Source organism: Adiantum capillus-veneris, chromosome 19 (genome assembly GCF_014529385.1).
Source record: "Adiantum capillus-veneris isolate H3 chromosome 19, ASM1452938v2, whole genome shotgun sequence".
NCBI classification, from domain to species: Eukaryota; Viridiplantae; Streptophyta; class Polypodiopsida; order Polypodiales; family Pteridaceae; genus Adiantum; species Adiantum capillus-veneris.
Window position 1 is genome coordinate 103865163 of NC_140949.1, and position 27670 is coordinate 103892832.

Below are 27670 nucleotides of genomic sequence, written 5' to 3' on the forward strand. Positions count from 1 at the left end.
CACACGGTCCATCTCGTAGCCAAGCTGGCTCTGATCCATGAAACGAACACAGGGAGTGGATCTCCCAGCTACACGGACCGCCTACAGACACACGTTGGAACCACCCGACCATAGCCACCATCTGGCAGCTCCCCCGTGCTGGCCAGCGTCTAAGGACGTAGGCGTGCACCTATAAGACCGAGCGTCCCATACCAGCCGGCCTCACCTCCTCGAGGTGACCTCGCGCACTCCTAGCCTCACGGGCTAACCAATGGCGCACTGCCAATGGGGTTCGATAACTGCAAATGAGGCCTTGGCCTCCCTTTTATAATAATGGCCGGCCACACTGGCCCGGGTTCACACTACGTTTTCCCGGACACTGGACACCCATCCCGACGGCGTCTAAGCTAGATCCCCTCTCCTATGAGCGGGACATAACAAAGAGGGGACTATGTTGTGGATGGGCAGCTTGGAGGGCTAAATTAGGAGATTGTATCACTATCCTGATTGTTGCCGAAGGGACAGGGACAAGGTTTGCATTGACCATATCTACCAGACATGGCTGCCCTCTGGAGGGGGGTAATTGGAGCTTTGTTGAGGGGACTATGTTGTGGATGGGCAGCTTGGTGGGCTAAATTAGGAGGTTGTATCACTATTCTGATTGTTGCCGAAGGGAGAGGGACGAGGTTTGCATTGACCATATCTGCCAGACATGGCTGCCCTCTTGCGCCTTCCTTGTTTTTGTTCTTCGCAAAGGCCTTGAGTAGCTATCTCATGGCTTAGAGGTTGAGCTCAAGGGAGTGCATATGCCTAGAGTTTTTTGATGAAATTGCAATGTATTTTGATGGCCAAGACACCAATTTGTAGAGGGGCCAACATGAACTTGAGACTTTCTGTGTAACTTCAGGTGTGTTGATCGATTGGAGCAAGATGGTTGCACTTTGAATTGGTTGATCACCCGCTCTTGATTGGTGTTTAGAGAGGGCTTTAGATGAATTCCTCTTGGGACGCTAGTGGGTTATTTGGGCTGCAAGCTCGGTCTTCACTTGACACCAAAGCAACAAATTGCCGCCCCCCTCCCGAGTACTCAGATGAAGTTTTTACATCGGAGGTCCGCTCGACTCTGTTTGATGGGAAGGATTGTCATTGTTGTTTGCCTTCTATTGGATATTCTCAAGATTCTGTATTGGCTAGATGTAACTGCTTATTAGGAGCTTTTTATGGTCAGGTACAGGGTCAACATCCGCAGGCAAAGGTTGCTTGGTCGGTTATCCACCTCGCAAAGTGGTCTCGTGTTCATAGATCCTACTTAGAGTCGGACCCTTTGAGGGAAGCTCATTGTCCGCGGTCTCCTCATGGATGCCGAGCCTTGAAAAGAGTTTCTTTTGACCAAGATATAGGCTTGGTTCCCCTAAAGAAAGCAAGAAAGATTTTATTAATGTCTTTAAAAGGCATATTGAATCTTCCACACATTTCTTGTAAGCATTTAGCTTATACAGCCCACGAAACAAAGTGCAAAATGCCACAATAGTATCACCAAATGTAATCATGCTCAATACATTTGTCATCCACAAAGTTGACTACAAGACCAAGGTTTGAAGATGCAGATACAAACAAAAGGTTCTTTTGGATCCCAGGTACATACAAAGCATCAACAAGTGTTAAAAAACTACCATCTGCAACAATAAGCACAATCTTTCCAACTCCGTTAACTAGATAAGAGGCATTGTTGACACGTGATAGTATTCCTGTAGGGATACTCTCAAGAGAAGTGAACAAATTACGATGAGACGTAATGCCCTTGGTTGCACCACTATCAAAGTACCACACCTTGTCTATGTTCATATTAACATTGTACACTAACATCCCACTGTGCACAACTTTTGATGAGTCTGCATTTAAAGAAGCATTTGTAATAGTTGCATTTGCCTCTTTCTTATGAGTCTCTTTAGCCTTAAGCTTAGGAAATTGCTTGATGAGATGATCATTTGCCTTACAATAAATGACATTTCATCTTCTTCTTGCCCTTATCACCGTATTTGAAGCAATAGCATTGGAGGTGGCAAAAATTGTTATATTATTTTGTTGTGCAGCCACAAATGCTCCTTCAACAGCACGTTGCTTAACCCTATTTTTCCTAGACTAGACCTCTTGCAACAATACAGAGAAAAGACCATCAAGATTCACATCATTAGGTCTATTCTCACACACAAGCCTAAAGATGGAGGCAAAGTCCGATTAGAATTTGGTAAAGCATCAAGAATTGTTTGCACAAGAAAACTAACAAAAACAATGGCAATTAATTAACTCCTCATTGAAATCTTTAATCTCTGCAAGAAATACATACAGATCATCCCCGTGGAGTACCTTGCATTCTAGCTCCTTGCGCAAGTAAGCAATTTTTGCCAAATTAGGATCTCCATACAAAGAAGCTACTCTATCCCATGCATGTTTTGTTGTTCGTGTTGAGCAAATGTGTGGAGTAACGAAACGCTTAACAAAAAGCACAATCAACACATGAGCCTGCGCATCCTTAGCATTGCCTGCACTGTGAAGAAGGTTAAGTCGCTTTGCCAACGCTCACCAAAAATTACATCAATCTGAAAAAGTGAGCCAAGGGGGTGTTGGCGATGCTGCTCAGAATGTCGAAGCCTGCTCTGTAACCACTTGTAGGAAATATGGTTGCAGGAATGCATGCAAATATATAGAAGATGAAGGAGAAGCTCAAGAGCACATAACACACGAAGTAGTACTACTAAGTGTGCTGACGCAAAGATAAGGCTTTCCCTAAAGCCAAGATAGAAACAAAATATGGAACATCTACGATAAAAAATGGAAGGGAATCAAACATGTGGCTTGTACTACCAGCGGAAGCTGTTGCACCCTCTCTCAGCCCGCCGATCTGAGCTGCCCTAGATGCAATCATACTGGATCGATTCAAGCCAGAAGGCCCAACTGATCACTGCGGGTGGACCCCTTTTGCCTTCACCATTTCCTCATTATTAATAGCCACAATTTTCTTGGGGAGATTACCACAATATGCCCCAAGAAGCCCTTGGACAACTAATTCAATTGGAAATGTAATTCCAGCCATCTTCACTAAATTGAAGATAAAGAGAGTGTGTCTTAGAGGAATCTCTGTTTGCCCTCCAAGCTATCTTGCATGCGCTTCTTATCCAGTCCTATGAAAAGCATCACTGAGAATAGTAGAGGTTTTCACTGCCTTTGCCCTATTCCTATGCTAAGAAGCCACAAAACCTAAAGATCACGCATTCACTCTTTTCCTTATCTTTTAAGGTCATGAAGTCATCTGCTAGAAAAGTAGTCTAACTAAAGATGCACAAGATGAAGAAGAGATACTTTTACAAGAACTAAGCCTTGTAGATACGCCATTACAACACATTGAGGTTTTTAAATGCATACCTTCCAATGGAGCTAAGGCCAAAGAATATGGGAGAAATTGTAGATTCTTTGAGAAATGCTATAAGCTCAGAATAAGCTGATTGTTGAAACTCAGAATCTGATATTCTCTCTCGCAAGAACCAAAACCCGCAAGCATGGGCAGTGCTTGGCCAGTATGCTGTCAGCCCAAAATAAAAACCAATCAAATATATCCAAAGAAAACCCTGCTGTGTCAACTGCCAGTAACTTTCATGACACACTTACGAGGACACTCCACAACGTGTTTGCTGAAACCATACCTGAAAAAGCAATGATAAACACGTAAATAAACAGTCATGATACATAATGAATTGTGAGAGAATTAGAAGGTCAGAACTACACGCTCGATCAACGTTTTCCTTAGACGCCGAAGTACATACAAAAGCAAAGGTTCAGAAGGCCAATTATGTACTCTTGGAAGGTCTGTTACTGGATCCTACAAAAAAAATCACTTGGTAAGTTGTTAAAGATCAAACAATTTATCTAAAACTTAACCAAAGCCTTCTCTATTGGCGGACACAATAACAACACACAAGGATGTATGAGAGCTTCAAAGAAATAAACATTATTCAATCATGATCTTCTTTTAAGGCTAATATTAATACACTCAAAAAGTCTACGGATAGAAAGCGAAAAAAGAGATGTTAAAGTTTGCGAAAAGCTACAGAAAACTGGCCTATGAGACAAAGCCATGTACAAGTGCGTACGTCCTTTGATATCATGAAACCACAACAACAATAGTCTACTCCGTGGGATGAGTGTGCAGGGTAGTCACCTCTTGTGATACTAACCCCTATAGGCGTGCAGTGTCTACGAGCTAGAAAAAACGAGAAACCAACTGTGTTTGTTTGACCTGACCCCTAATACCTTCTGCCTGAAGTATCTGCTCCTCTTTATGCTGATACATGTCAAGTAGGAATGACCCACAATCTAATTCCAAGTCATCATCCCTAACTGTGATGATAGAACCCTTCCTCCAAAATTGTATTCACTTCAGGTGTGGGATCAGACGGAAACACAAAGACAACTACAATCTACAAAGCTTGGGAGCACTTTATTACTTCAAACAACTTGAATGATTGAACTGAAATAGAGAGAAAATGAAATGAAATGTAATATTAACGTCTTCAAAAGGCCAAAATGACCTATGAGACCAAAAGGTTACATGTGGTGAATCTAATACCAGGTCTGGGTACAAAAAGTACAAATAACTAAAAAGAAAATAGTGGGTAGGGGTGGGGTGAAAGTTGATACAAAGGGGAATACAAAGGGTGAGCTGATACAATGGAGCTCTCTGACAGTCGAGGCATCATATAATATACATATACATCAGTATCCGGGACGGCTCCTATGTCGCGCCAGAGAGAGAGAGAGAGAGAGAGAGAGAGAGAGAGAGAGAGAGAGAGAGAGAGAGAAATGAAATGATATATTAACGTCTTCAAAAGGCCAAAATGACCTATGAGACCATCAGATACAAAGTGGTGAATCTAATACAATGTTTGAAGTACAAGTACAAAAAGTACTGAAAGTAAAAATGAAAACTGAAAATGAAGTGTTATATGTGAAATCTGAAAATGTAGAATAGGCCCTCAATGACAATCTGGGTGTCGTGCTAGAATGCCTCTGATCCTCTGCTGGAGTCTCCGTCGATGTAGTGTGCTCCTGTGTCTCGGTCGTGGTCGTCTAGATCTCCCGAGCTCAGTCGCCCTGTCAATGAGGGTGCCTCTCGTATGAATGCGGGTACAACCCTGTGCTGGTGGCTGGTCTCTTGGCTCCCTCGATTCAAAGAAGTCTGTGATCTGTCTCTGCGACTGTCGTACTCCATGTCTCCTCAACAGACTATCTCTATGTCGGTGTAGATCAAGTAGATATAGGCCAAGGCATCTCTGATCCTGATACCTCATGACTCTATCTAGGGGTCCAAAACCCTCCCTGAATAAGCAATGGAAGCGCCCTCGTATCTCATAATACACAGTGCAGTGGCATATGTGGTGTAGCTCTGTCTCTGGCTCTCTACCGCATAGTTGACATATCCTAGACTCCGGCGGTATCCCTCTGAATCTACCCGTCTCAGTCTCCAGCTGGTGTGAGGATGTGCGAATGACCAATAGCACATCGCAGACCATGAGACAAATGAGTGTCCATGTAGCTTGGACGAGTCACAAACCCATCTCCCCAAAGTTGGAGAAGGTGCTCTTTGTAGAAAGCCATCTTGGTGCCCAGCTGTTGCATCGGCTCTACCCATGTCCTTCTGGTGTCCAACTGTATAAGATCCTGCCGAATGAGTCTAGTGATCTCTGTCCGTGTGACTGGTAGGGAGGGTGCATCCAGGGAATACTGAAAGGGAGGCAATCTATCCATGCTGAGACCATGCCTTCGAAACCATGAGGTCATCTGCGCATACCAACATGATGCATCTCCTTGCATCGCTAACTGTCTAGAGGACTCAAGAGACAATCTAGTATATCTGCCTCTATGTGTATCCCAAAGACTGTGCATAAAGGACACTGATCTGGTAAGAGCCTCAATCTCTATAGGAGGGGCGGCTACCTCCGCTCGAATAATCGCATGTGGTACGGAGGCCTTGGCTCTAATCATCCGGGATATCATAAATACCAAGGGTCTCTCCATGTTCCTCCAACTGTCATGATTCACAGATGGTCCCCACACTTGGACCCCATAAAGCATAGCTGAAGCAACCAAAGTATCAAAGAGCCATAACTTTGTTCGTGGTTCTTGAAACTGAACCTGCGAACACATCCTCTCTAGCCCTCCCAATGCCGCATAGGCTCTGGACAGTCTAGTCTCTGCTGCTCTCCTCAGAGTAAACCTCGGTCCCGTGAATACCACCCCCAGATATGTATATTCATCTGTGTACTCCACAATGTCTTGACCATATACGAGTGCAGGTGCCGATCTCTTGACCCACTTAGAGAGAGAGATGTCGAAGCGAGATGCCCCTTTACACAATTGGTGGCCCTGAACTGCCATTGTCAACACCCCCGTTCAGGTATTTTATTAGTCGAAGCCAAACGGTGGCCGAGATGACCTCAGAATGAAATTTTGACAACACCAGGCCCTTTGGGCTTTCCCACGAGATTTGGGGCCGTGTCTTCGCCTGTCGAATTTCACTCCAATCTGAGTTGATGACTCTAGCCTCTTGCAGTGTTGCCCCGAGCCTCGATCTGAGCTCTGATACCAGTTGAAGGAGTACGAGCGGAAGTGCGACGCGAGAGAGAGTGCGAGAAGAAGAGCACGACGATATGGTGAACTCGCTCTGCTGTAATGTGTAGAGCATAGTGAGTTCTTATTAGATTTTTACAAAAGAATATGTGTACATACCTGGCGGCCCGCCCACTTACCTGGGCGACCACATTGGGCTTTATACCCCAACAGCCACATCATCGGCTTGTCACATACCCCTCTCTTAAAGAAGAGTAGTTGTCCTTGATTACACTTGCGTACACTACCATAGCTCCAATATCAAGTAAAAATCGGTAGTATGCCACAAGCAATCAACACTTATGCTCCATGCTATGCATCACACTCTGCAATGCAAAGATGTAATAAAATCTCAAGTGTTCAAACGTGGTGGGTAAATCCATAGAAAATAAGCTAGCTATAGACACCTCAATTGCATTTGGAAATCTGTTATTTAACCAAAAATCTTCATACTCCTTGTCACAAAGTGATGACGTGGCATGTCAACTTGGACGAACCCCAATGGAAACTGACTCATAAAATGTTATAAGTTGTTCCAACTTTGTTCCAACTTATGGGATCCCATCCGATGGGGCCCATTGGACACAAAGGTATTAAAATAAAGCAAGAATCCTGTTGACGTGGCAAGCTCTACGGCATCTGTTGCTAAATGGACTATTTTCTTATTTTTTTGAGTAATTTCTTTTTTTTGAAATTAGAATATTTAAATGTGTGCACTTGAACCGTAAGGTTAGAAACTGTAGATCTACTGGAATTATTAAAAGCCATCAAGACAGACAACCTTGATGTGTCATATGATGGGTGACAGTAAGCATCCCGAAGGGATTGTACGAGTCAGTTGATTCTTGAAGACCAAGAAGCAACCGAGGAGACACAGTCGAGCAGCAGACTACCCTCGCTACTTGGGTCACAAGTCTACCTTTGCAAATGCACGAAAGACAAAGAAGCATGTACGCTTTGAGGGTGTTTCCAGTTCATCCACATGCTCTTTTGATAGTTTCGACAGTTCTTCCTCTGACTCTAGTGATGAGGACAAAAGGAGCAGGAAACGAAGAAAGACTCAAAGACATGGCAAGAACAAGAAGAAGGCTCAGAAGAGTAGATCCCACCAAAGATCTTGGAAGTATTCAGACAGTTCGGAGGAGGATTCATCCTCTTCTCAGAGTTCAGATTCTAATCAGCGGATGCTTTACTCCAAGAAAAAGCATTTTTACAGAGCCAACCAATATGACTTTCATGAGGATAAGGGCAAGAAGACCAAAGATTTCAAGGAGGGTGAACAAGCTCTATAGTTTGACACTTTTTCGGGCTTTCGAGATACTCATAAGGCCCTCACTTTCATCCAACAATTCGACATAGCTTACTCTGGAGGACGCTATTCAAAGCACTCCAAGGTCAAGCGGGCAAAATCTTATCTGAAGGGAAAAGCTCAAACATGGTGGTCTACCCTATTGTCATGAAAGGAAGCACCAACGTCTTTTTACCACTTCCTGCCTCACTTAGGAAACATGATGTGATCACTGCTTGGAATTATCTCTAGATGACTAAGGAAGATACTTTAGACATCTAATGCCACAGATTTTGGGATACTTTTCTACCGGCCTCTTCTTTTAAAAAGATCACCTCTAAGCAATAGATCGAGCGATTTTGCTGCGGTCTACCTATAGAGATACATGATTACTGTTTATTGCAAAAGTCCGAGTCCATACAACAACTGATGGGACATGCTAAGCAAGGGTTTGCAATGCATGTGGGTACTCATGTATCCCACTGATCAACTCTTGACAACAAGGACCGGACAAAATTCGAACAACGGTAACAAAAGAAGAGGAAAGCTTCACGAAAAGAGAGACTCACGCCCTTAGTTGACAGCAAAAGAGCGAGTCAAGTATCTCAAAGAGGGGAAGTGTTTCGGATGTGGAGAACATGGGCATGTGTTGGCCCGATGCCCATACGTGACACAAGGCACCCGTAGCACAACGAGAAGACAAGCCAAAGAGCTCCAGAGCAACCGAAGAGCGCGGGAAAAAAGGAAAGACAAAAGCAGGACTAGTACCAGATTGTGTGGAGATCGATCCTAATCTGACGGATGAAAGCACTAAACTTTGCAGAGCATGGGACAAAGTGCGAGACCAGGAAGCCCTTATTTTCCTTGATGGAGGAGCCAAGGCCAACTTCCTTTCAACCAAATTGAGCTCAACTTGGAATTATACCCGAGGAAATGGGACCACCAGTCGAGGCAGTTCTAGTGGCACCCGAACGGGACGTTGCCATTACACCTGTCACTCATTGGCAAACTTCGGTTGCATTGTCAAGGGTATTTAGGGCACGAAGACTTTTACATCATGCCTTTGGAAGGGTGTGACATCTTCCTAGGAATCCCTTGGTTCCACAAGAACAACACTATGGTCGATTATAGGGCAAGGAAGGCCATCTTGAAGAATGAGAAGGGCAAAGAGATTGTACTTGATGTAAAAATGAAGGGCGAGTCCGTCCCACTTGTATCGGCTTCAGCAATTTCCAAATTAATGAAATCCGGTCTTTTTGTTTACTCGATCTTCTTGAAAGAACCGAATGATAATCAAAGGTCTAATATGTCAAACCTCGAAAAAGAATGAAAAGATTTTCTGCAAGCTCAGGCTGACCGTTTCTTTGAAGGCCTACCAAGCGAGTTACTTCCGTCACGTCCCGAAGATCACACGGTTGACTTGATTCCCGGTAGTACACCACCAAACTCGCCACCTTATCGAGTTAGACCATTCCAAAATGAAGAAATAATGAACCAGGTAAACGAACTTCTTGAGAAGGGTCTCATCCAGCCTAGCACTTCACCATCCTGTTCGCTTGTGTTGTTGGTTTTGAAGAAAGATGGATCTTGGAGAATGTGCATTGATTATAGAGCTCTCAATAAAATCACCATCAAGAACATATTCCCTATCCCAAGGATCAATGATATACTAGATAGACTTTAGCGTTCTACTTGCTTTAGTAGAATTGATCTGAAGAGTGGTTATCATTAGATCCAATTGCTCCTGGGGACATCTACAAGACAGCTTTCAGGACGACGTTTGGTTTGTACGAGTATTTGGTGATGCCTTTTGGTCGCACGAATGCTTCGGCTACATTCAACCGCATGATGGATAGGATTTTCACAGAGTACCGATCATTTGTAGGCACTTTCTTTGACTACATCATCGTCTTCTCCAAGAGTGAGGCAGAGCACAAACACCTCTGTTACAAGTTTTTCAAGCACTACAGCACCATATATTTGGTAGTAAATGCGAAAGAGAGTGAGTTTCTCTTGCCAGAGATGCACTTTTTGGGACACATCGTCTCAACAGAAGGTGTAAAGATGGACACGGCCAAAGTTGAGACCATTCGTGATTGGCCCGATTTGAAGAACGTTCATGAAGTTCGAAGCTTTTCGGGTTTGTGCTCATATTATCGGCGGTTCATTCGAAAATTTGCAGAGATAGCTTCTCCTTTGCATGAATTGACTCAGAAAAGGTTCCTTTTACCTGAGGACCGTCAAAGATTGCAGCCTTTCAGACTCTCAAGGAAAAATTGACAACGAGACAAGTATTGACTTTGCCAGACTTACAAAAGCCCTTTGAAGTTTACTGTGATGCATGTGATCGCAGTCTTGATGCAGGAAGGCCATGTCATAGCTTACGAGAGCAGGATGTTTTCACGTCTTGAACGGGTTGCAAAGATTTATGAGAAAGAGCTTTTTGCATTTACCCATGCTCTTACGCAATGGTGACATTTTCTACTCGGAGCCGATTTTATTGTGTTCACCAATCATCAGAGCTTATGTTACTTCCTGACTCAGAAGCAACTTTCGGAAAGGCAGATGGGGTGGGCTAACATCTTGTCATAGTTTCATTTTTGGATTGTCCATGTTCAAGGACAGAAAAATTTAGTGGTAGATGCGTTGTCTCGCAAGCCCTTGGATCTGGCTATTGCCGCGATCCATCATAGAAGCTTGGAGGATATGGTAGATCAGTACGCCACCGATCCTGATTTTGTAGACATCTTTAATCGGTTACAGATGGGGAGACAGTTGCGGGCTATTCTATACTGAACGGTTATTTGATCGGAAAACGATGTTGTGTGTTACACAGCCTTTGAGGGAAAAGGGTTTGACAGAGTGCCACTGTCCACCTTTTTCGGGCCACCGCGGCATAAATACCACCTTGAAGGGTGTTGAGCGTTACTTCTACTGGCCGTGACAAAGGAGTGGAGTGGCTCCCCCTCTTGTGCAACACACACCGCACCAGATTCAATCTGCTGATTCGACATGCATGTAAGGAATAGACGATGCTAAAACAAAAGCCTCAAGGTACAGCTTTGTGCTTGGGTGCATGGAGAAGCTGTCCATTACATGTTCGATGAGTTGCTAAACGTTCTTGACTTCTGCGTCAAACAATAGTGCCGGATCTCTTTGGGTAGTCCGCAACAAAACAGTTTCATCTGCTCTAGGAAAGAGATCTTTTGAAAAGAAGCAATTGCCAAAAAGATATCCCAAAAACGTTGATTATAAGTAGCCAAAGTGTCATCTTTAGATGGTTCGACGTAGTAATTGCATCCTCGTCATACTATTGTGTCAACCATTCCAAAGAAAACAATTTCTTGAATTTCATTCACTTTGTTGGAGCTTTGCTTTAAAGAAGCATAGTTGACTACTTTGTCTGAGCATTTTCCTTTAGAAAAGATGTCGCCTTCCGTACATGAGAGGCTTCCAAGAAGTTGCCTCCAGAAAAGGCGGTGTCAAACTGTTGTATGAAAGAAACGGCTCGATGGGAGTCCTATAAACCTGAAGAAGTGTCAAATCTCATAGATTGACCCCAATCCTTCAACTCCTTGGTCTTCTTCTTCTTCTTTTCTAGGTTGTCATACTGAGTGGCTCCTAATAGGTGATTCTGCTTCTTGCCATAGATTGTACCAAAGGTGTAAGTATCAATGTTAGCTCGGCTCACCTCCGCCTGTGGGAGTGTCACTCCCCTCTGAGTGTCTGGTGAGGGAGGGGCGGCAATCCTCTGAAAGAAGTCTGTGAGCTGCGACTGTCTCCCCTCTGTCTGTGTAGCTGTGCGTGGCTGTAGTAGTGTGTCCCGATGGCTCTGTATCTCTAGTAAGAAGCGTCCGAGCTGTCTCTGATCTCGAGAGTCCATGATCTCTCGGAGAGTGGGCTGTCCTCTGAATAAGGCCTCATACCTGCCTCTGATCTCAGTGTATGCTCTGCATCTACATACAAAGTGCTCCTCACTCTCCACCTCCTCTGTGCAGGCTCTGCAGACTCGCTCCTCCCTGGGAACACCGGTATGTCTCCCGATCTCAATCTCTAACCTGTGTGAAGCCACTCTCAGCTGACCAATCGCCACCCGTGAGCTATGTGGCATATATGTGTCCATATAGCGCGGTCTCTGTATGAACCCCCCAGACAGTATGGTGAGAAACTGGTCTCTGACCCAAGCCAGGTGACTCCCAGACTCTCCTGGTGTATAGCTGCCACAGATCCTGTCTCAATACCAAGTTCCTCTCACTGCGAGAGAGGTGAACAGATGGTGAGTGGGGGTCGTACTGGAATGGTGGTAGTCTCTCCATGTCAAGACCGTGTCCCTCCAACCATGCTCTGACCTGTGAGTACCATGCTCTCTCATGCCCACTCTCTGATAGCTGTATAGCTGCCTCAAATGCTCTACGAGTAAGTCTGTTAGGAGGTAGCTCTCTCATCCTCTGGATGAAGCAGACTGTCTGGAATAGTGCCTCTACAGCCATAGGTGGTGTGGCAAGCTCGGCTCTAATAATGTCGAGAGAGAGAGAGAGAGAGAGAGAGAGAGAGAGAGAGAGAGAGAGAGAGAGAGAGAGAGAGAGAGAGAGAGAGAGAGAGAGAGAGAGAGTTTTGACACAAATAGGGAGAGTTCCGCTTCTTGATGCATTGGCCCCAAAAACTGGTGCCCCTTCCGGTATTTCTTTCTTTGTTGATGATTTGCAAAGTACAACAGCTGGAGGGTGTGCTCTGCATTGACTCCCAAGCTAATTTGTCAGAGCCACCCCCAAGGCACTAATTTATAGGTTGGAAGGGTGTAATAGACTTGGACACCAAGTCAAGAATCTACCACGACAACACCAAATAACCACTTCAAAACAATTCACAATTCACAATTTATTCGACACTGGCCTGACGGGTTCCGTGCCTAGAGATATTGGCCCCAAAGGCTGGCACCCCTTTCGGTATTTTCTTTTATATTAATCTGAGTTTAAAGTACAAGAGTGCGGGCAGGCGCTCACAATCAGACTCTGTGTCCAGATGCTCTGAGTTGTGAGTGGCCTACCCACTTATTTAAAGAGTACAAGGGTTGCCAAAAGCAGAGCCCCAAAAGCTGAAAATCAAAAGCTTAAGTAAAACCTTTGAAAAATAAAGCAAAAGTTGTTTCTCTCTCTTTCTTTTAATAAAGCAAAGAGACTTTTCTTCTCTCTCTCTCTCTCTCTCTCTCTCTCTCTCTCTTGCTTAAATGAAATAAAGCAAAGAGGCTTTCTCTCTTTTCCCATTGCGTGGAAAAGCAATCCAAAAGCTGAAATAAAAAACAACCCACGCAAAAGCAAAAGCAATGCCAAAAATCTGCCCAGCTTTCCGTAAATCGCTCTGGCGTCCATATAGTAGGCCACGTGTCAGCCCGCCACGTTAGCAAAGCAGGGTTAGGGTTAGGGTTAGGATTAGGATTAGGACAGAATTAGGGTTTTTGATTTTAGGGTTAGGTTTTTAGCAGAATTAGGGTTTCGGGCAGCCACGTCATCACTTTTTGACATACCCCCCTCTTGAAAGCATTGTAATCGCCCTCGATTACGCCTGCAAAACAGACAGAGGCCATAAACCATCTTAACAGATAGAGGCCATAAACTGTTAGTACCTACGTACTAGGAACACACATCTAGCACATGTACCAATCGACAGTCACATCACACGACATCACAGAACATCACATGACATTCAACATTTATTCAGATTTTAGACCATGATTATTGGCAATGTAGTTAGCAATCGCATCTAGATCCAGTCGGGACCTCATAGATGCCCGATTGATTAACCCCTATTGCAACCATGTCTATTCGAGATCAATTAGACCAAAATGCTGTAGTCATTTCGTCTATCAGTTCCTGCACTTAAAAACAAGTCAAGAACAAATCAGTTTCATATTCCGGAATTCCATTTTCATAAAGTCATCAAGCAGAATACTGTGAGCTCTCAGTATCCCTGAAGCTCAAAGAGACATTAGTGACTCTAGTATTCGAAAATCGAGGCATCTGTTGACAAAGGAGCGGAGTAACTCCCCTCTTGTGCAAACCCACTGCACCAGATCTCCGGCCAAGCTAAATTCTGGGTTCCATTTGGAGTAGACTATGCTAAACCAAAAGCTTCAAGGTAAAAATTCACATTCCAAGGAATATCTGCTAGTTCTTCCTCCTCCATTCGCTTCGCATCCATTGCGAAGTAGGTCTTGAATTTAACCAAGAAACGTCAGTTCGCTTTGCCTTCTTTCTTTCTTTCTATGCCAATTTCTGTTCTGGAACGAGTATCTGCTCGTTTTCATCCAATTCGGGTTGCACCTCTGGCTTCCCATCATCGGGCACATCGCCTTCAAAAGGCTTTAAGAGACTCACATGAAAAACATTGTGAATCCTTCAAGTATTCTGGCAGCTTCAGTCCAAAGGAGATATCATTTATCTTTTCGGAAAATCTGGAAAGGTCCACACTATCTCATGCTAAGCTTTCAAAGAAGTCGCTCCTTTTCTTTTTTTTTCTTTCTCGGGCGTGCCTTCCCATAATGTAAGAGCACCCAATCCTTCTCCTTCAATTTCAAATCGCGACAATGGCAATCTGCTGCCTTTTTCTGTCTTTCCTGAAATTTTTGCAAAGCCTTCCGAACCAAGTCCCTCGTGAACTGGTTGGCTTCAAAGAAAAATCTTATCTTTCGCGCTAAGGAAGGGTAGAACCTTCGTAGCAAATTCAAAAATCTCAAATGGACCGCGTGCCTATGTTCTCTCAAATAGCCTTCCAAAATAAATTCGTGAACCTGGGGTTCTGTCGGAGACAATCGTCTCAGGCATGCCATGTAATCTGAAGACCTCGGCAATAAACAATCGTGCCCACGTTGTGTTCTCGGGAGATGAAATCCATTGCAATACTTTCCCAGGGCGGATGGGTATGGGTAAAAGGCTGTAACAATTCCTGTGCTTTATGCCTGTCAAACTTGACCTTCGGGCATACCAAGCAACTGTGCACAAACTCATCCACATCCTTCTTGGGCCTCGGCCAAAAAAAAAGTATCTCTCTACCTCTTTCAAGGTGGTAGCAATGCATCAGCGACCCGTAAACGACGGACAGTGGCATTCGGTTAGAACCTTTTCCCTTCAACGGGGCTGTGTAACACACAACATGGTTTTGTTCATCAAGTAGCCATCCCAAATGGAATAATCCGCTACTATCTCCCCTTTCTGTATTCAACTGAATACATCTGCAAAATTTGTTCTGTGGCGTACTGACCGACCATATCCTCTAAGTTCCTATGATGTATCGCGGAAATAGCCAGAACCAACGGCTTTCGAGACAAAGTATTTGCCACCAATTTCTTCTATCCCTGCATATGGACAATCCGCTTCTGTGACAAGAAGCAGCGTAACTCGCATCATCTGTGAAAACCGTAAAATCGGTTCCGAGTAGGTAATGTCGCCACTGAATAAGAGCATGGATAGCCGCCAAAATCTCTTTCTCACAAATCTGTGTTGTCAATTCTGGCCTTGAGAACAATCAGCTCTCGTAGGCAATGACATTGGCCTTCTTGCATTAAGACCGTATCCAGACTACGACCACAAGTATCACAATATACTACAAACGACTTCTGCAAGTCCGGCAAAGTCAAAACTGGTCCCGTAATCAATTTCTCTTTCAATGTCTGAAAGGCAGTCACCTCTGTGGGTCCCCACGAGAAAGGGACTCCTTTCTGTGTCAAGATATGCAAAGGGGAAGCAACCTCTGCAAACTTTCGAATGAACCGCCTGTAGTACGAACATAGTCCGAAGAAGCTTCTAACTTCCTGGACATTGGACATTCTTCAAATCGGGCCAATCACGGATAGTCTCTATCTTGGCCGGATCCATTAGCACTCCTGCTGCTGACACAATGTGTCCCAAAAAGTGTATCTCTGGTAGGAAAATTTCACTTTTCTTCGCATTAAATCACTAACTTGTGATCTCGTGATGCCTGAAAGATCTGAAGCAGATGATCTCTATGTTTTGCCTCATTCTTGGAGAAAACAATGATATCGTCAAAGAAAGTGCCAACAAATAGCCTGCACTCTCGAAAAATCCTGTCCATCATCCGGTTAAATGTCCCAGGAGCATTGGTTAGGCCAAAAGGCATCACCAAAAACTCAAATAACCCAAAAGTCGTCCGAAAGGTTGTCTTGTAGACGTCTTCCGGTGCGATTCGGATCTGATGATATCCACTCTTCAAATTAATCTTGCTAAAACACGAGGATCCCTATAATTTGTCGAGTATATCATCGATCCTAGGAATAAAAAATCTGTTCTTGATGGTGATTTTGTTGAGAGCTTTATAATCGATGCACATTCTCCAAGATCCGTCTTTCTTCAAAACCAACAACATTGGAGAGCAAAATGGTGAAGTACTAGGCTGGACCAGACCCCTTGCCAAGAGGTCTTTCACTTGGTTCATAATCTCTTTGTTCTAGGCTCGGCTCACACGGTAAGGTGGCCGGTTCGGTGGTGTGCTTTCTGGCATCAGATCAATGGGATGATCTTCAGGACGAGCATGTGGTAACTCGTCTGGTAGGCCCTCTGAAAAGCAATCGGCATGAGTGTGGAGAAATTCTTGGCGTTTTTTTGTTCAGGTCAAAAACATATTCGACCTTTATCCGTCATTCAGTTCTCTCCCGAAAAAGTGAGTAAAGAAACTGAAATTCATCAAGTACAATCTCTGAGCTCTTCATTTGTCAAAGTCGCATTCTCGGTCCGGTAGTCAACCATGGCGTGTTGTTGTTGTACCAAGGGATTTCAAGTAGAACGTCACAACCTTCCAAGGCAATCACGTAAAACTTCGCGTGCCCTAAACACCCCTGTCATTGCAAACGGAGTTTGCCAATGCTTGGTGTAATGGCAACATCCCGTCTGGGTGCCACTCGAACTACCTATGCCTGTGGCCTCAGCCTGTCGGGCGTCAAGAAGTTGGCCTTGGCTCCTTCAAAAGAGCTTCCTGATCTTTCTTTTTGCCCTAAAAACGGCAAAGTTTGTACTTTCATTCATTTGATTCGGTTCAGGCCCCATGCGATGTGGTACCAGTTCTGCTTTTTATCTGCCTTTTCTGCCACGTCTCTCAGCTGCTTTAGAACTTTCTGGCCTTTCTTCATCCTGTTCATTAGGTGCCTTGCTAGGGCATTTCGCGGAGATATGCCCAGTTTCCCCACATTCAAAGCACTTCCCCTCCTTTATGTAGCGAGCCCGCTCCTGAGGAGTAAGCTTGGGTCGTGCATCCTTCTTTTCTGAGTTGCTCTTTCTCTTTCTACTTTCATTTGTCGAAGTCTGTTCAGCTCTTTGTGTCATGATCTCATCGGTCGGGTGAGTCAGACTGCCAGAGTGAATGGCAAAACCCCGTTTCGCATGACTCATCAACTCCTGAATGGAAGGTGACTTTTGTTCCAAGCAGTGGTCTCGGATCTCTGTAGGTAGACCCAAGGTAAACCGCTCAATCTGTTCCTTGAACGAGATCTTCTTAAATGAAGAGGCGGGTAGAAAAGAGTTGCAGAATTTCTCGGCAATAAGCGTCCACTGTATCTTTCTTGGTCATTCGAAGATGATTCCAAGCAGTTCGTACATCACGTTCATACTCTCGAGTCAACCAAGAAGAAATAAAAAGCCTCTTGAATTTCAATCATTTAACTGGCGCAGTCTTGCTTAATAGAAGCGTGGACCACCAAGTTCGAGCATTCCCCTTAAAGTAAGAGACAGCTCTCCGAATCTTAGAGTGCTCTGAGTAACGTCCTCCCGCGAAAGCGATGTCAAACTACTGTACAAAAGACAAAGCCTTCGAAGCATCTCTATATCCTAAAAACGTGTCAAATTTAATTGACTGTCCACCTTCTTTAAACTCCCGAACTTTCTTGCTTTTGTGTTCCAGAAAGTCATACTGGTTGGCTTTATAAAAATTCTTCTTATTTGCATAAAAGTTGCTGTCATCAGAGTCCGAACTGTCTGTAGAAGAGTCCTTAGTAGAACTGTCACTCACGGGGCGAGATTCAGACTTCTTTGCCTTTCTCTTGCCCTTTCCGAAGCGTTTCTTCTTGCTTCGCTTTTGCCTTTTCGGTCTTCTTCGCTCGAATCAGATGAGCTAGAAGAACTATCAGAAGAAGAAGAAGAATAAGAACTGGGTACATGTAGAGTAGATAGTGTGTCGTGCTCTCTACAGTGGGTGCTCCTCAATGCAATATGGGTGACATGCTCTCTACAGTGGGTGCTCCTCAATGCAATGTGCGTGACAATCTCACTCAAAACAAACTGAAAACAAGAAACAATAGACAACAACTGAGCTCACAAAGACACAACAACAGCAGACCACAACAAATGACTCGACTATCTCAAAGGACTGATACAGACTCTACACTCAGCTCCAGCCCAGGACTCTCAGGTACAATGGGGTGTCGAGGCTCAGATGTGCAGGGATGGTGAAGCAGTGCTGTGTGTATAGACTCGCTACTCCTAACGACGACGCTGGACCATAGAGCTGAAGATGATCCAATGACCCAATAGCTACTACCTATATGTACAACCATAAAGAGCCACCAACGGCTCATAAATGTCACCCATCTAAATCTATCCCCAAACTGAGTGGTGGTGACCTAGCCACGGTGTCCACTAGACCACCGTCCGTATCCCTACTACCACGTCACTGCCCAGCCAAGAGAGTCCGTCTCGTGTGAACCAGCCTAGACCAACTGTACTAACTGTGTGTCCTGTGAAAGTGACACTGTAGCCTGCTACAAGTTGCCCGCCACAAGACCGCTCACCGTCTCGGTGAGAAAAACAACTGAAACTGCTAATCGACTGCAAAGAAACCACTACTGCACATCACTGTCATTCTAAAAAACTGCCCAGTCACCCAAGAGAAAGATTAGTCGCCACACCACCCGAAGCATCAGTCTCTGAAGGTGGAGCCATCAAATCAATGGTGGGGCCCTGCTGTATGTGAGCTCTCCTGTCCGTAACTGGGCCCCCTAGGAAGGGACCAACCACCTGCTGGGCTGATGGTAGCACCTGTTCTGTAGTGTACTGAGGACGTCGAGTAACACAGCCATGGTAGTGTGCTCCAGCAATTCCATCGCAGCAAGTAACATTCTGCATCTGAGGCAATGGTGACGACTGAAACCCCTGAGGATACTATTGTTGATTGTAGTACTGAACTGGAGTCTGTGGGTAAAGTCCCATAAATTGCTGAGAAGGACCCGTTGCTGCATTCTGCACTGGTGTACCTGCTCCAGTCCACCCATACCCCATACCCATCATCGTAGGCTGGGTTGCCCTATTTTCATGTAAGACCAGTTCTCTAAATCCTCGTACCTGATTTTGAAGGTCACTAATCACTTGAGACTTTAACTTCAAGGCTCGTTGGAGTGCGAAAATAGTAGCATCCCGATCGGCGATGGCGCTCTTAGCAACTCGCAGAGATTCCTCCATAGCTGCGTAAGTAGCTGCGTGACGCTGGTGTGTAGCTACTAACCGCTCTGCTCCAAGCTCAATGGTGGCAATGGCTTGCCTAGACTCCTGCAGTATATCCTCAGATAGCCGAAAAAATGATGTAGAGTCCGACACTGTGGAAGGTCCTGTAACAATGTCAGGGTGAAGAGAGCTGGCAAGTGGTACAGTTGGTGGCACTGCTCGTGGTGGTGGACTGGGAGCATGCCTCTCTGGCGGAGTAGAGACGGTGGGAGTGGTTGCAGCAGGACTAGGCATAGGAGAAGAAGCAACTCCCACTGGGGCTTGGGAGCTAGTCGCAGTGGTAGGAGTAAAAATAGCAGCAGTAGAGAGAGGAACACACTGTAGAAGCCACAGCTGTGACATGCATAGTGTGATCTGCAGCTCCTGAACTTACCATCGAACCAGTAGCGGAAGTATGCGAGGAACGTCGAACAGGTTGCTTCACTCGAAGCTGTTGGCTTTCCGAAACTGACAGTGATATTAAATATTCTACTGTGTCCTTCACTACCTTCGCCCTCTTTTTCTTAGGCTTCCCAGGTAGATCCATTGTCTGTTCAATATCTTTCCCTTTTGCCTTAGAGCTTTTCGCCGCATATCTGCATCCACATCCATAGGACTAACAGGTATGTTAATGACCCAGGCCAACATGGGAGCTGCAAAGCATTGAAAGCTAGATTGCACAGATTGCACCTGAGCTCTGAATCTTTTTGCCCGCGACTGTAAAGAGGTAAATAGAATTTGATGAAAGCCACACGGGATGGTGTGGATGAGGCAGTATAGGCCTTCGCAGTGCGAGAATATAGTAGGCACGTCACATCTGCCCTTGCTTACTTTAGCAGCTCTGGACAAAAAGTAGTACTTGAAAATGGCCCAAAGCTTTTTATTTCTTGCATAGTCAGCATGACTAGTACTAAGTAGCTCTTTGCATGCCTCGATGGTCGCATCTTTGGAAAGTTGTGAATAGGTTCTCGTAGCCGGTTTTACTGCAAGAAAATTGTCATCCCCAAAGCATGACCAATGCGTGTAGCAGTCAATGGGTGCCCTCTTACATTGGGAAAAAACTTGAGAACCTCATGCACAAATTCCATAGGAATATCAGAAGGCAGATCGGCCTCTGCTAATGCTGACAGACCTAGCGTATGTAGCTGATCTTTTGATAAAACTTCTCGAAGAGATGGATGAGGCTGCTGCAGATGGAAGTTCAAAGTGAATTTGGTTTGAGTTTTGGAAGGAGGCCGAGGAATTTGATGGCTCCTGCGTGATTGCCTTCTTCTTTTTCTTTTTCCCATCATCTTCCTGTTCATCATCTTCCTGTTGGCTAGAAGACTCTGAGTTCGAGTCAGAGGTAGAGCCGGAGTCAGCAGCTCTGTAACTCTCATCACTATGATCAGTGGAAGATAGATCAGTGAGGCCATGGATGGAAGTTTCTATATCTTCTTTTTCTGTAGAACTTCGAGGTGTTTCAGTAGGTTTTTGTCGAGACAAAGCTTTCTTCCGAACCCTCTTGCTTGTACCAGCCATCTTGAATTGAATTGGTCTGTTTTCTTTGCTTTTCTTTTTGTGCTGAAATAGGATCTGACTGACCGAAGAGCGTGAGATGAAAAGCTGAAACACCCTGTCTGCAAAGGTTGAGATCTGTTCGTGAATAGAATCACCTGTAGTTGAAGAGAGGTGCGATAGACTGAGGGAGGGGCGAAGGGGGTTTGGTTAGGGTAGGGCGATAGCAGAGAGGGGATGAGGGAAGGAGCGATGGGCTTAGGATAGGGGCAAGGGTTCTTAGAGAGGGCCGAGAGGGAAAAATTGGGAAGGGTTAGGGGGAAATAGTTGAGTAGGGGTGAGGGGAATAGGTTGGGTAGGTGCGAGGGGGAATAGTTGGGTAGGGGCAAGGGTGGGTGTTGAGGGGCGAGGGGGAGGTAGTTGGGTAGGGGCAAGGAGAGGGGAAATAGTTGGGTAGGGGCACAGGTTTTTAGTGGGCAAGGACGAGAGGGTTTTCGTGGGCAGGGGCGAGAGGGGTTTAGAGGGTAGGGGTGAGGGGGGGTGTAGAGGGTAGGGGCGAGGGTGGATTCTAGAGGGTAGGGGCGAGGGGGGTTTCTTAGAGAGTAGGGGCGAGGGGGTTTTTAGTGGATAGGGACGAGGGGAGTTTTTAGTGGATAGGGGCGAGAGTAGTAGAGGGTAGGGGCGAGGGGTTTTTAGTGGGTAGGGGTGAGGGAGTTTAGGGTAGGGGCGAGGGGGGGTCTAGAGGGTAGGGGCGAGGGAGTTTAGGGTAGAAGCGAGGAGGGGTCTAGAGGGTAGGGGCAAGGGGGGGGGGGGGGTTTAGAGGGTAGGGGCGAGGGGGATTTTAGAGGGTAGGGCGAGGGGATTAGTTGGGTATGGGCGAGGGGGGAATTAGAGGGTGGGCGAGGTAGGGTTGTTGAAGGGCTAGAGTAGAGGGAACGGTGGAAGGGGGATAAAGTGAGGGAGTTGAGGGGATTTGGCTAGAGAGGGGTGGTGAGGAGCAAAAGGCATAGTGCACCATAGAGAAAGGAGAAAGGAAGTTGTGATGCAGCAGAGAGGGGTGGTGAGGAGCAAAAGGCATAGTGCACCAGTGAGAAAGGAGAAAGGAAGTTGTGATGTGCTGCCATAAAAAATTGCCTGCTTCTTTTAACTAGGATCTGATCACTCAGAAAGGTTAGAGCAAGCATTCCCACCTTCGAGGAAACTTGCATGTAAGATTGAGAGAGAGGGAAAGAGCAATGAAAAGAGTATGGTTGAGGAGTGAATATTGAACGAGTGTTACGAAAGAGATCTCACTAGAAAGGCAAGGAACTAGATGTGTGTGTGTGAGAGCTCACCATAAGAGAGAGAGGGGAAGGGAGATATAGCAAAGCAATTTGAATGTGTTAGGAACACTACCAAAAATCAAAGGTCTATCCGTTGAGAGCTGAACCTCAGACATTCAACGAATCCATGAGGAGAGAGAGGCAGTAGAAACAAACAGAGCAGTAATGCTGGATCCTAGTAGGACTCTAAAAGCCCAATTCTATAAATGATAAGAGAGCAAATTGATGCACGTAGTCAAACGAGGAGAATTTTAAAGATCACCGATTACAACTGAGATTCGAACTGACAGAGGAAGACTTGAGAAGAGGGAAAAGTAAAGCCGGAGAAAGCTGAGGGGGACAATCATGCTGTGACGGATGGATAACATCATCAAATCTCTATATAATCAGGGCGAGTGATAGCACTTGATTCTTGATCCATTTACCAGTGGCAAGGGAACACCTTCCAGAGTGACTAATAGGACAGCCCCCTGTGGCAAAATCTCTTGTACCATGAATGGCCCTTGCCAGGCTGGGACGAGCTTCTTAGCTTTCTTCAGATACTTTGCTTGATAGAATAGGACCAATGTCCCCTGCGTTATTTTCAACTTTCTGAGATGGCGATCATGCCACGCTTTGCGACGAAGTTGCTCGGCTTGGAGAGCATGTGAAGCTAACATCCTACTTTCTTCTAACTGTGAGAGACGAGAGAGGTTTGCGGACGCAATCCCCGATGTGATGCGAACACTTCCCACTCTTGCTAATCCTGAGTTGAACTCATATGGTGCAATTGCTTCAAGACCGAAAGCTAGCTGGAATGGGGAGTAGTTAGTGGTTGCCTTGAATGAGGTGCGATAAGCCCAAACTGTGCCGAGGATAGCCTCAGCCCAAGACGTTGGATGCAGGTGACAAGCTTTCTTGAGAAGCGCGAATAGCACTTTGTTAGTGCTCTCAGCTTGCTACTAGGAGATACTTACGATTGCCGGATTGAGCAAGTGGAGTAACTGGACCAAAAAAGTCCAAGCCCCATCGCTCAAAGGGCAACCACGCTATAGAGACCTGTAGAGGGCGATTGGATTTCTTGCTAGGCTTGGGCGCACATCACTGACAGACATCACAAATCTTGACATAAGCAATAGCATCTCTAAATATATAGGGCCACCATAAGCCGGTTTGTAAGATTTTTTGCGCCGTGATGTGACCAGGGTAGTGGCCACCTGTAGGACCACTGTGTGCATCCTCCAAAAGGTGTTCTACTTCATGAGGGGAGACGCACCTGTGCAGCACACCATCTGGCCCAGATTTGTAGAGCCGTCCGCCAATCAGAGAGAAGGGTCTAGACTTCAGCAAGAGTCTTCTTTTTTGCAAGGGAGAAGCATTCTCAGGATATAGGCCAGTAGAGAGAAGATGTAACACATCTCCATACCATTCTGGGGTTGTGTCGACCTTAAAGAGTTGACTATCCGAAAAGTCATCATCAACTCCAGTATCGGGCTCACTTGTATGTATGCAAGAGAGATGGTCGGCCATGATATGCCGCTTGCCTGGTCTAAGAACTACTTTGAAATCGAATTCCTGGAATATCAGTAGCCACCTCCAGACTCTTCTTGCAACTTGGGGTTTATTCAAAAGATAGCGTAGAGCATGATGATCCGTGATTATAGTGAAGTGAACCCCTAGCAAGTAATGACGAAACGTCTGTAAAGAATACACCATAGCCAAACCTTCCCTTTCTGTGGTACTGTAGTTGCGCTCTGCTTTGGTGAGTAGGTGACTTGCATAGTGAACAGGGCGATCCACGTTGTACTCCTTACTAGACTGAGCCACCACAGCCCCCATAGCAGTTGACCGTCATCAATATGCACATGAAAAGGGAGAGACCAACCTGGAGCCACTAAAATAGGTGCTTCAGTTAGGCGCTTTTTGAGGTATTCAAATGCTTCAGCCTCAGGGTTTTACCATTTAAAGGGTACAGTAGCACTAGTGAGTCGGGTCAATGGTTGAGCCACTTGTGCATACATTTGTATAAACCTGCGATGATAGCCTGTGTGGCCTACAAAGCTCTGAACACCTTTCGGGTTGATGGGAGGTGGTAACTTCAAGATGGCCACGATCTTCTCTGGGTCAGGTGCTAAACCTTTGGCAGACACCACATGGCCTAGAAGTGTGCCCTCAGTGACCAAAAAATGACATTTGTTAGGATTGAGCTTTAGACGTGCCTCTCTGCACCTTAGGAAAACAGCAGCGAGCTGAGCGAGGTGCTCCTCTAAATTTTCCACTGGGGTTGAACATTGAGCACTTGAGAAGGTCGAAAAATCGTCCATGAAGATGCGAAGATGATCCATAAGTAAAGGACATAATATGAGATATACTGCTCGATTGAAGGAAGGTGGAGCGTTTTTCAATCCAAACGACATTCTAGTGTGGATGAAAATACCCCAGGGAGTCACGAAGGCCGTTTTAAGCTGATCACCTGGATGGATGCCCAACTGATTGTATCCACTGAACCCATCCATGAAACTGTACAATACATGCCTTGCTACATCTTCTAGCACACGCTCAGTGAAAGGTGTGGGGAAACCATCTGGGATAGTTACCTTGTTCAAAGCGCGGTAATCTATGCACACACGGATTTTATTGGACTGCTTCTTAGGCGCTATCACCATGGGTGATAACTACTCAAAGTGCTCCACAGGTACAATGATCCTTGCCTCTTTCATTTTTTCGAGCTCTGACTTGACAGCCTTTGCATACTTTGGGTTGAGCTTGTAAGCTCGGCCTCTGACAGGCTTAGCCCCTTCAACCAGAGGGATAGTGTGGACACCCAATTCTTGTGGGATCCCTTTCAAACCCTTGTAGGACCAAGCAAAAATATCTTTAAAAGAGTGTAGGATGCTCCCATAACCAGGCTGCTAATAGGATGTGCTGAGGGTTGTCAGGGTCGCCCAGGTTGACTTCTTTGAGCGGGTCAGGAGGTGTAACTGGGGAGGGTACTTCGGGAATTGAGAAGTGAGCTACCTCTTGGAGCTTCGAGACATCATGGGCTGGTGTTTGATCGATTGGAAACTCTGCATACTCTTCTTGTAACCATCTTGGTGGAAGCTCATCGAAGGGTAAATCTTCAGACACAGACATAGCCGAGTGCTTTTGAGGGGGCGGAACGTCCGACCTGGGAGATGTTAGAGGAAGAGGGGACTCATTGGCGAGTTCATGCAGAGGAGATTTCTTCCCCCTTCGATGATGTGTTATAGGTTCACCAAGGCCGACGGCTTCCATTAGAGGAACACTTGAATCATGGGAATCAGGGACTAACACACTTACTTCTTCAACTGGCACACTTTCTGCTGTAGGGCTTGGGACACTGGTATCCGCCTGAGGAGCTGGGAGAGAGAGTGTACAGGTGGGGTTTGAATAGAGAACACATAGCATGGCATCGAAGTGGTAGCTTCCAACCACTGCAGCAGGTCTTCGTCAGACCCGTTAGGTGGGATGGGTTGCTCAGGGTCGGAGTTGGACTGTACGTGTGTGTGTGTGTTCTGGTCTTGCTCTATTTTTAGTCCTAGGGACTAGGGGCCCATCAGACGGGGTCCCAATAGTTGGTGAAACTTCTTCTCCTGCAGCTCCTAGGGTTTAGGACCCTTTCGGCCGCGATTTGCAAGTCGGTTTAGGTCTTCAGTGGCTTGACACGTCAACAATTTGTGACATCCCCCGTTCTTGAGAGAAGAGTAATCGTCTATGATTACAGTATATCTGCAAAACAACTCAAGTTAGCTAAAAAATTTCCGAGGGTCATTCAGTATCACACCCAAAATGTGTTGACAGCCAAACACTACTTAGCTTGTGTTGCTTGGAGGATTCGAGCATACAACCAAACGCTCTCCACACATCCCATCTGTGTCGCTCAAAGGTTTTCCAACATACAATGAAACGCTCCCCAAACATCTCGTCTACGTTGTTCCAAGGTTTTCAAGCATACAACAAAAACGCTCCCTAGACATCCCCTCTGTGTCGTTTTGAGGTTCACACGATACCAAAACAACATTTCTCACTACTCCACCTAAGAGTAAATCACCAAGCATTGAAACCAGTATTAAAACCGAAGTATAAAATTCAAATCAGCACCGAGATAGGTTTAGAACAGATACCATCCATTTCAAACAAATTCCAAACAGGATCACCAAACTAGTTCTCAAACAAAATTCAAAAAATTGCTAAATCAAACTGAAAAGCATTCGCGACGTCAGTTGAGCTTGACAAGACAATTGGTTTTCACTTCTGAGACCTACGTTAAAAATTAGGGTTAGGTTTCTTCCATAAATTTGTAGCTGACCGCAGCATGGTCCATAAGCTCGTAAATCATCGAAACTAGCTTGGTCAAATAGTGTTCCTGTAGCGGTGATGATAGTCCAATGATGTAGCAATCACATTGGGCCTCCACCCGGCCTCCACCCAAGGTTATTGGTTCGAGAAGAGACACCTATTGAGAGATGTTAAAAAATTCCACACTCTAATTTGCTAGGGTTTCCGTTGCAAGCATTTCACGATACCCTACTCTGCCAGAAGCTGCACTCCGAAGAATAATATCAGAAGGCATGTAACTTTGGGCAAAAATTTTCTTGAAAGCTTGCCAAGTCCTTGGAGTGTGTGGTTTGGTAGCTATAGACATCCACCACTTAATGGCACTTCCTCTGAGAAAAATAGTGGCTCAAAAAAAACATTTTGATCCTTCTCTTGATAATGGTCTTGGGTTCTTTATGGCTTATGCCCCTTAAGACAGAGCGATGAAGATTGGAGCACGCCTAATGCGTGATGGACTAAGGGTGGGAATGACTACTAAGTCCGGGGTAAGGACATGAAGGTTCTTCGATAAACACTTCTGGAAAATTTGAAAGTGCCATCTTGCTTTATCTGCTCTTTGATAGGACCAGTATGATTTTCAAAAAAGCACACGCCTAGAGCTCTGATACCACTGTAACGGGACGCGCACCTCGTGCCAACGGATAAGAACAGACTGAACACCTTTAACCACTTCAAATAACAATGAACGGAAAGAGATGTATGACACACGAGATGGGGAGTGGCAAAGTTCCACCCTCAGAGTGCACCGTCCCCAAACCTTGGCACCCCTTTCAGTATTCCTTTATGTTGCTTGAACTCTGTACATCGCCGATACTCCATCCTTTGCACCTCCACGTGGAGCATGCCAGAGAATGAGCCCATGGCTCATATTTAAAGGACCTTGGCCATGAAAAGCAGTTACATCAAAAGCTTCAAGTTCTAAAAGCATATGGTTCCAAAAAAGCTAATGCCCAAAGCTGCCGGCACGTTTCACGGAAATCTGTACGACTATCACATCCTCAACGTAAAACGCAAAATTCTGTACACTTGCCACGTCAGTAGCCTACGGCGCGATTTGCAGACGTCTGTACCGCCTCTTTCACATCATCAATTCTTAACGCCAC

At 45.4% G+C, this 27670-nt stretch overlaps 1 protein-coding gene across 4 annotated transcripts in view; it reads right to left on the reverse strand.

Annotated features, from left to right (window-relative positions):
* The window catches only part of LOC147434580 (UDP-Glycosyltransferase superfamily protein), a 115771-nt gene that overhangs the window by 22126 nt on the left and 65975 nt on the right, over positions 1 to 27670 (reverse strand). For all 4 annotated transcript variants that reach the window (XM_086491045.1, XM_086491046.1, XM_086491044.1 and 1 more), the window contains 3 exons: positions 3801 to 3856; positions 3646 to 3680; positions 3403 to 3559 (listed from right to left, as the gene is read on the reverse strand). In XM_086491045.1, the coding sequence (XP_086347171.1) occupies positions 3403 to 3559; positions 3646 to 3680; positions 3801 to 3856 (248 nt within the window). The remainder of the gene's footprint in view (positions 1 to 3402; positions 3560 to 3645; positions 3681 to 3800; positions 3857 to 27670) is intronic.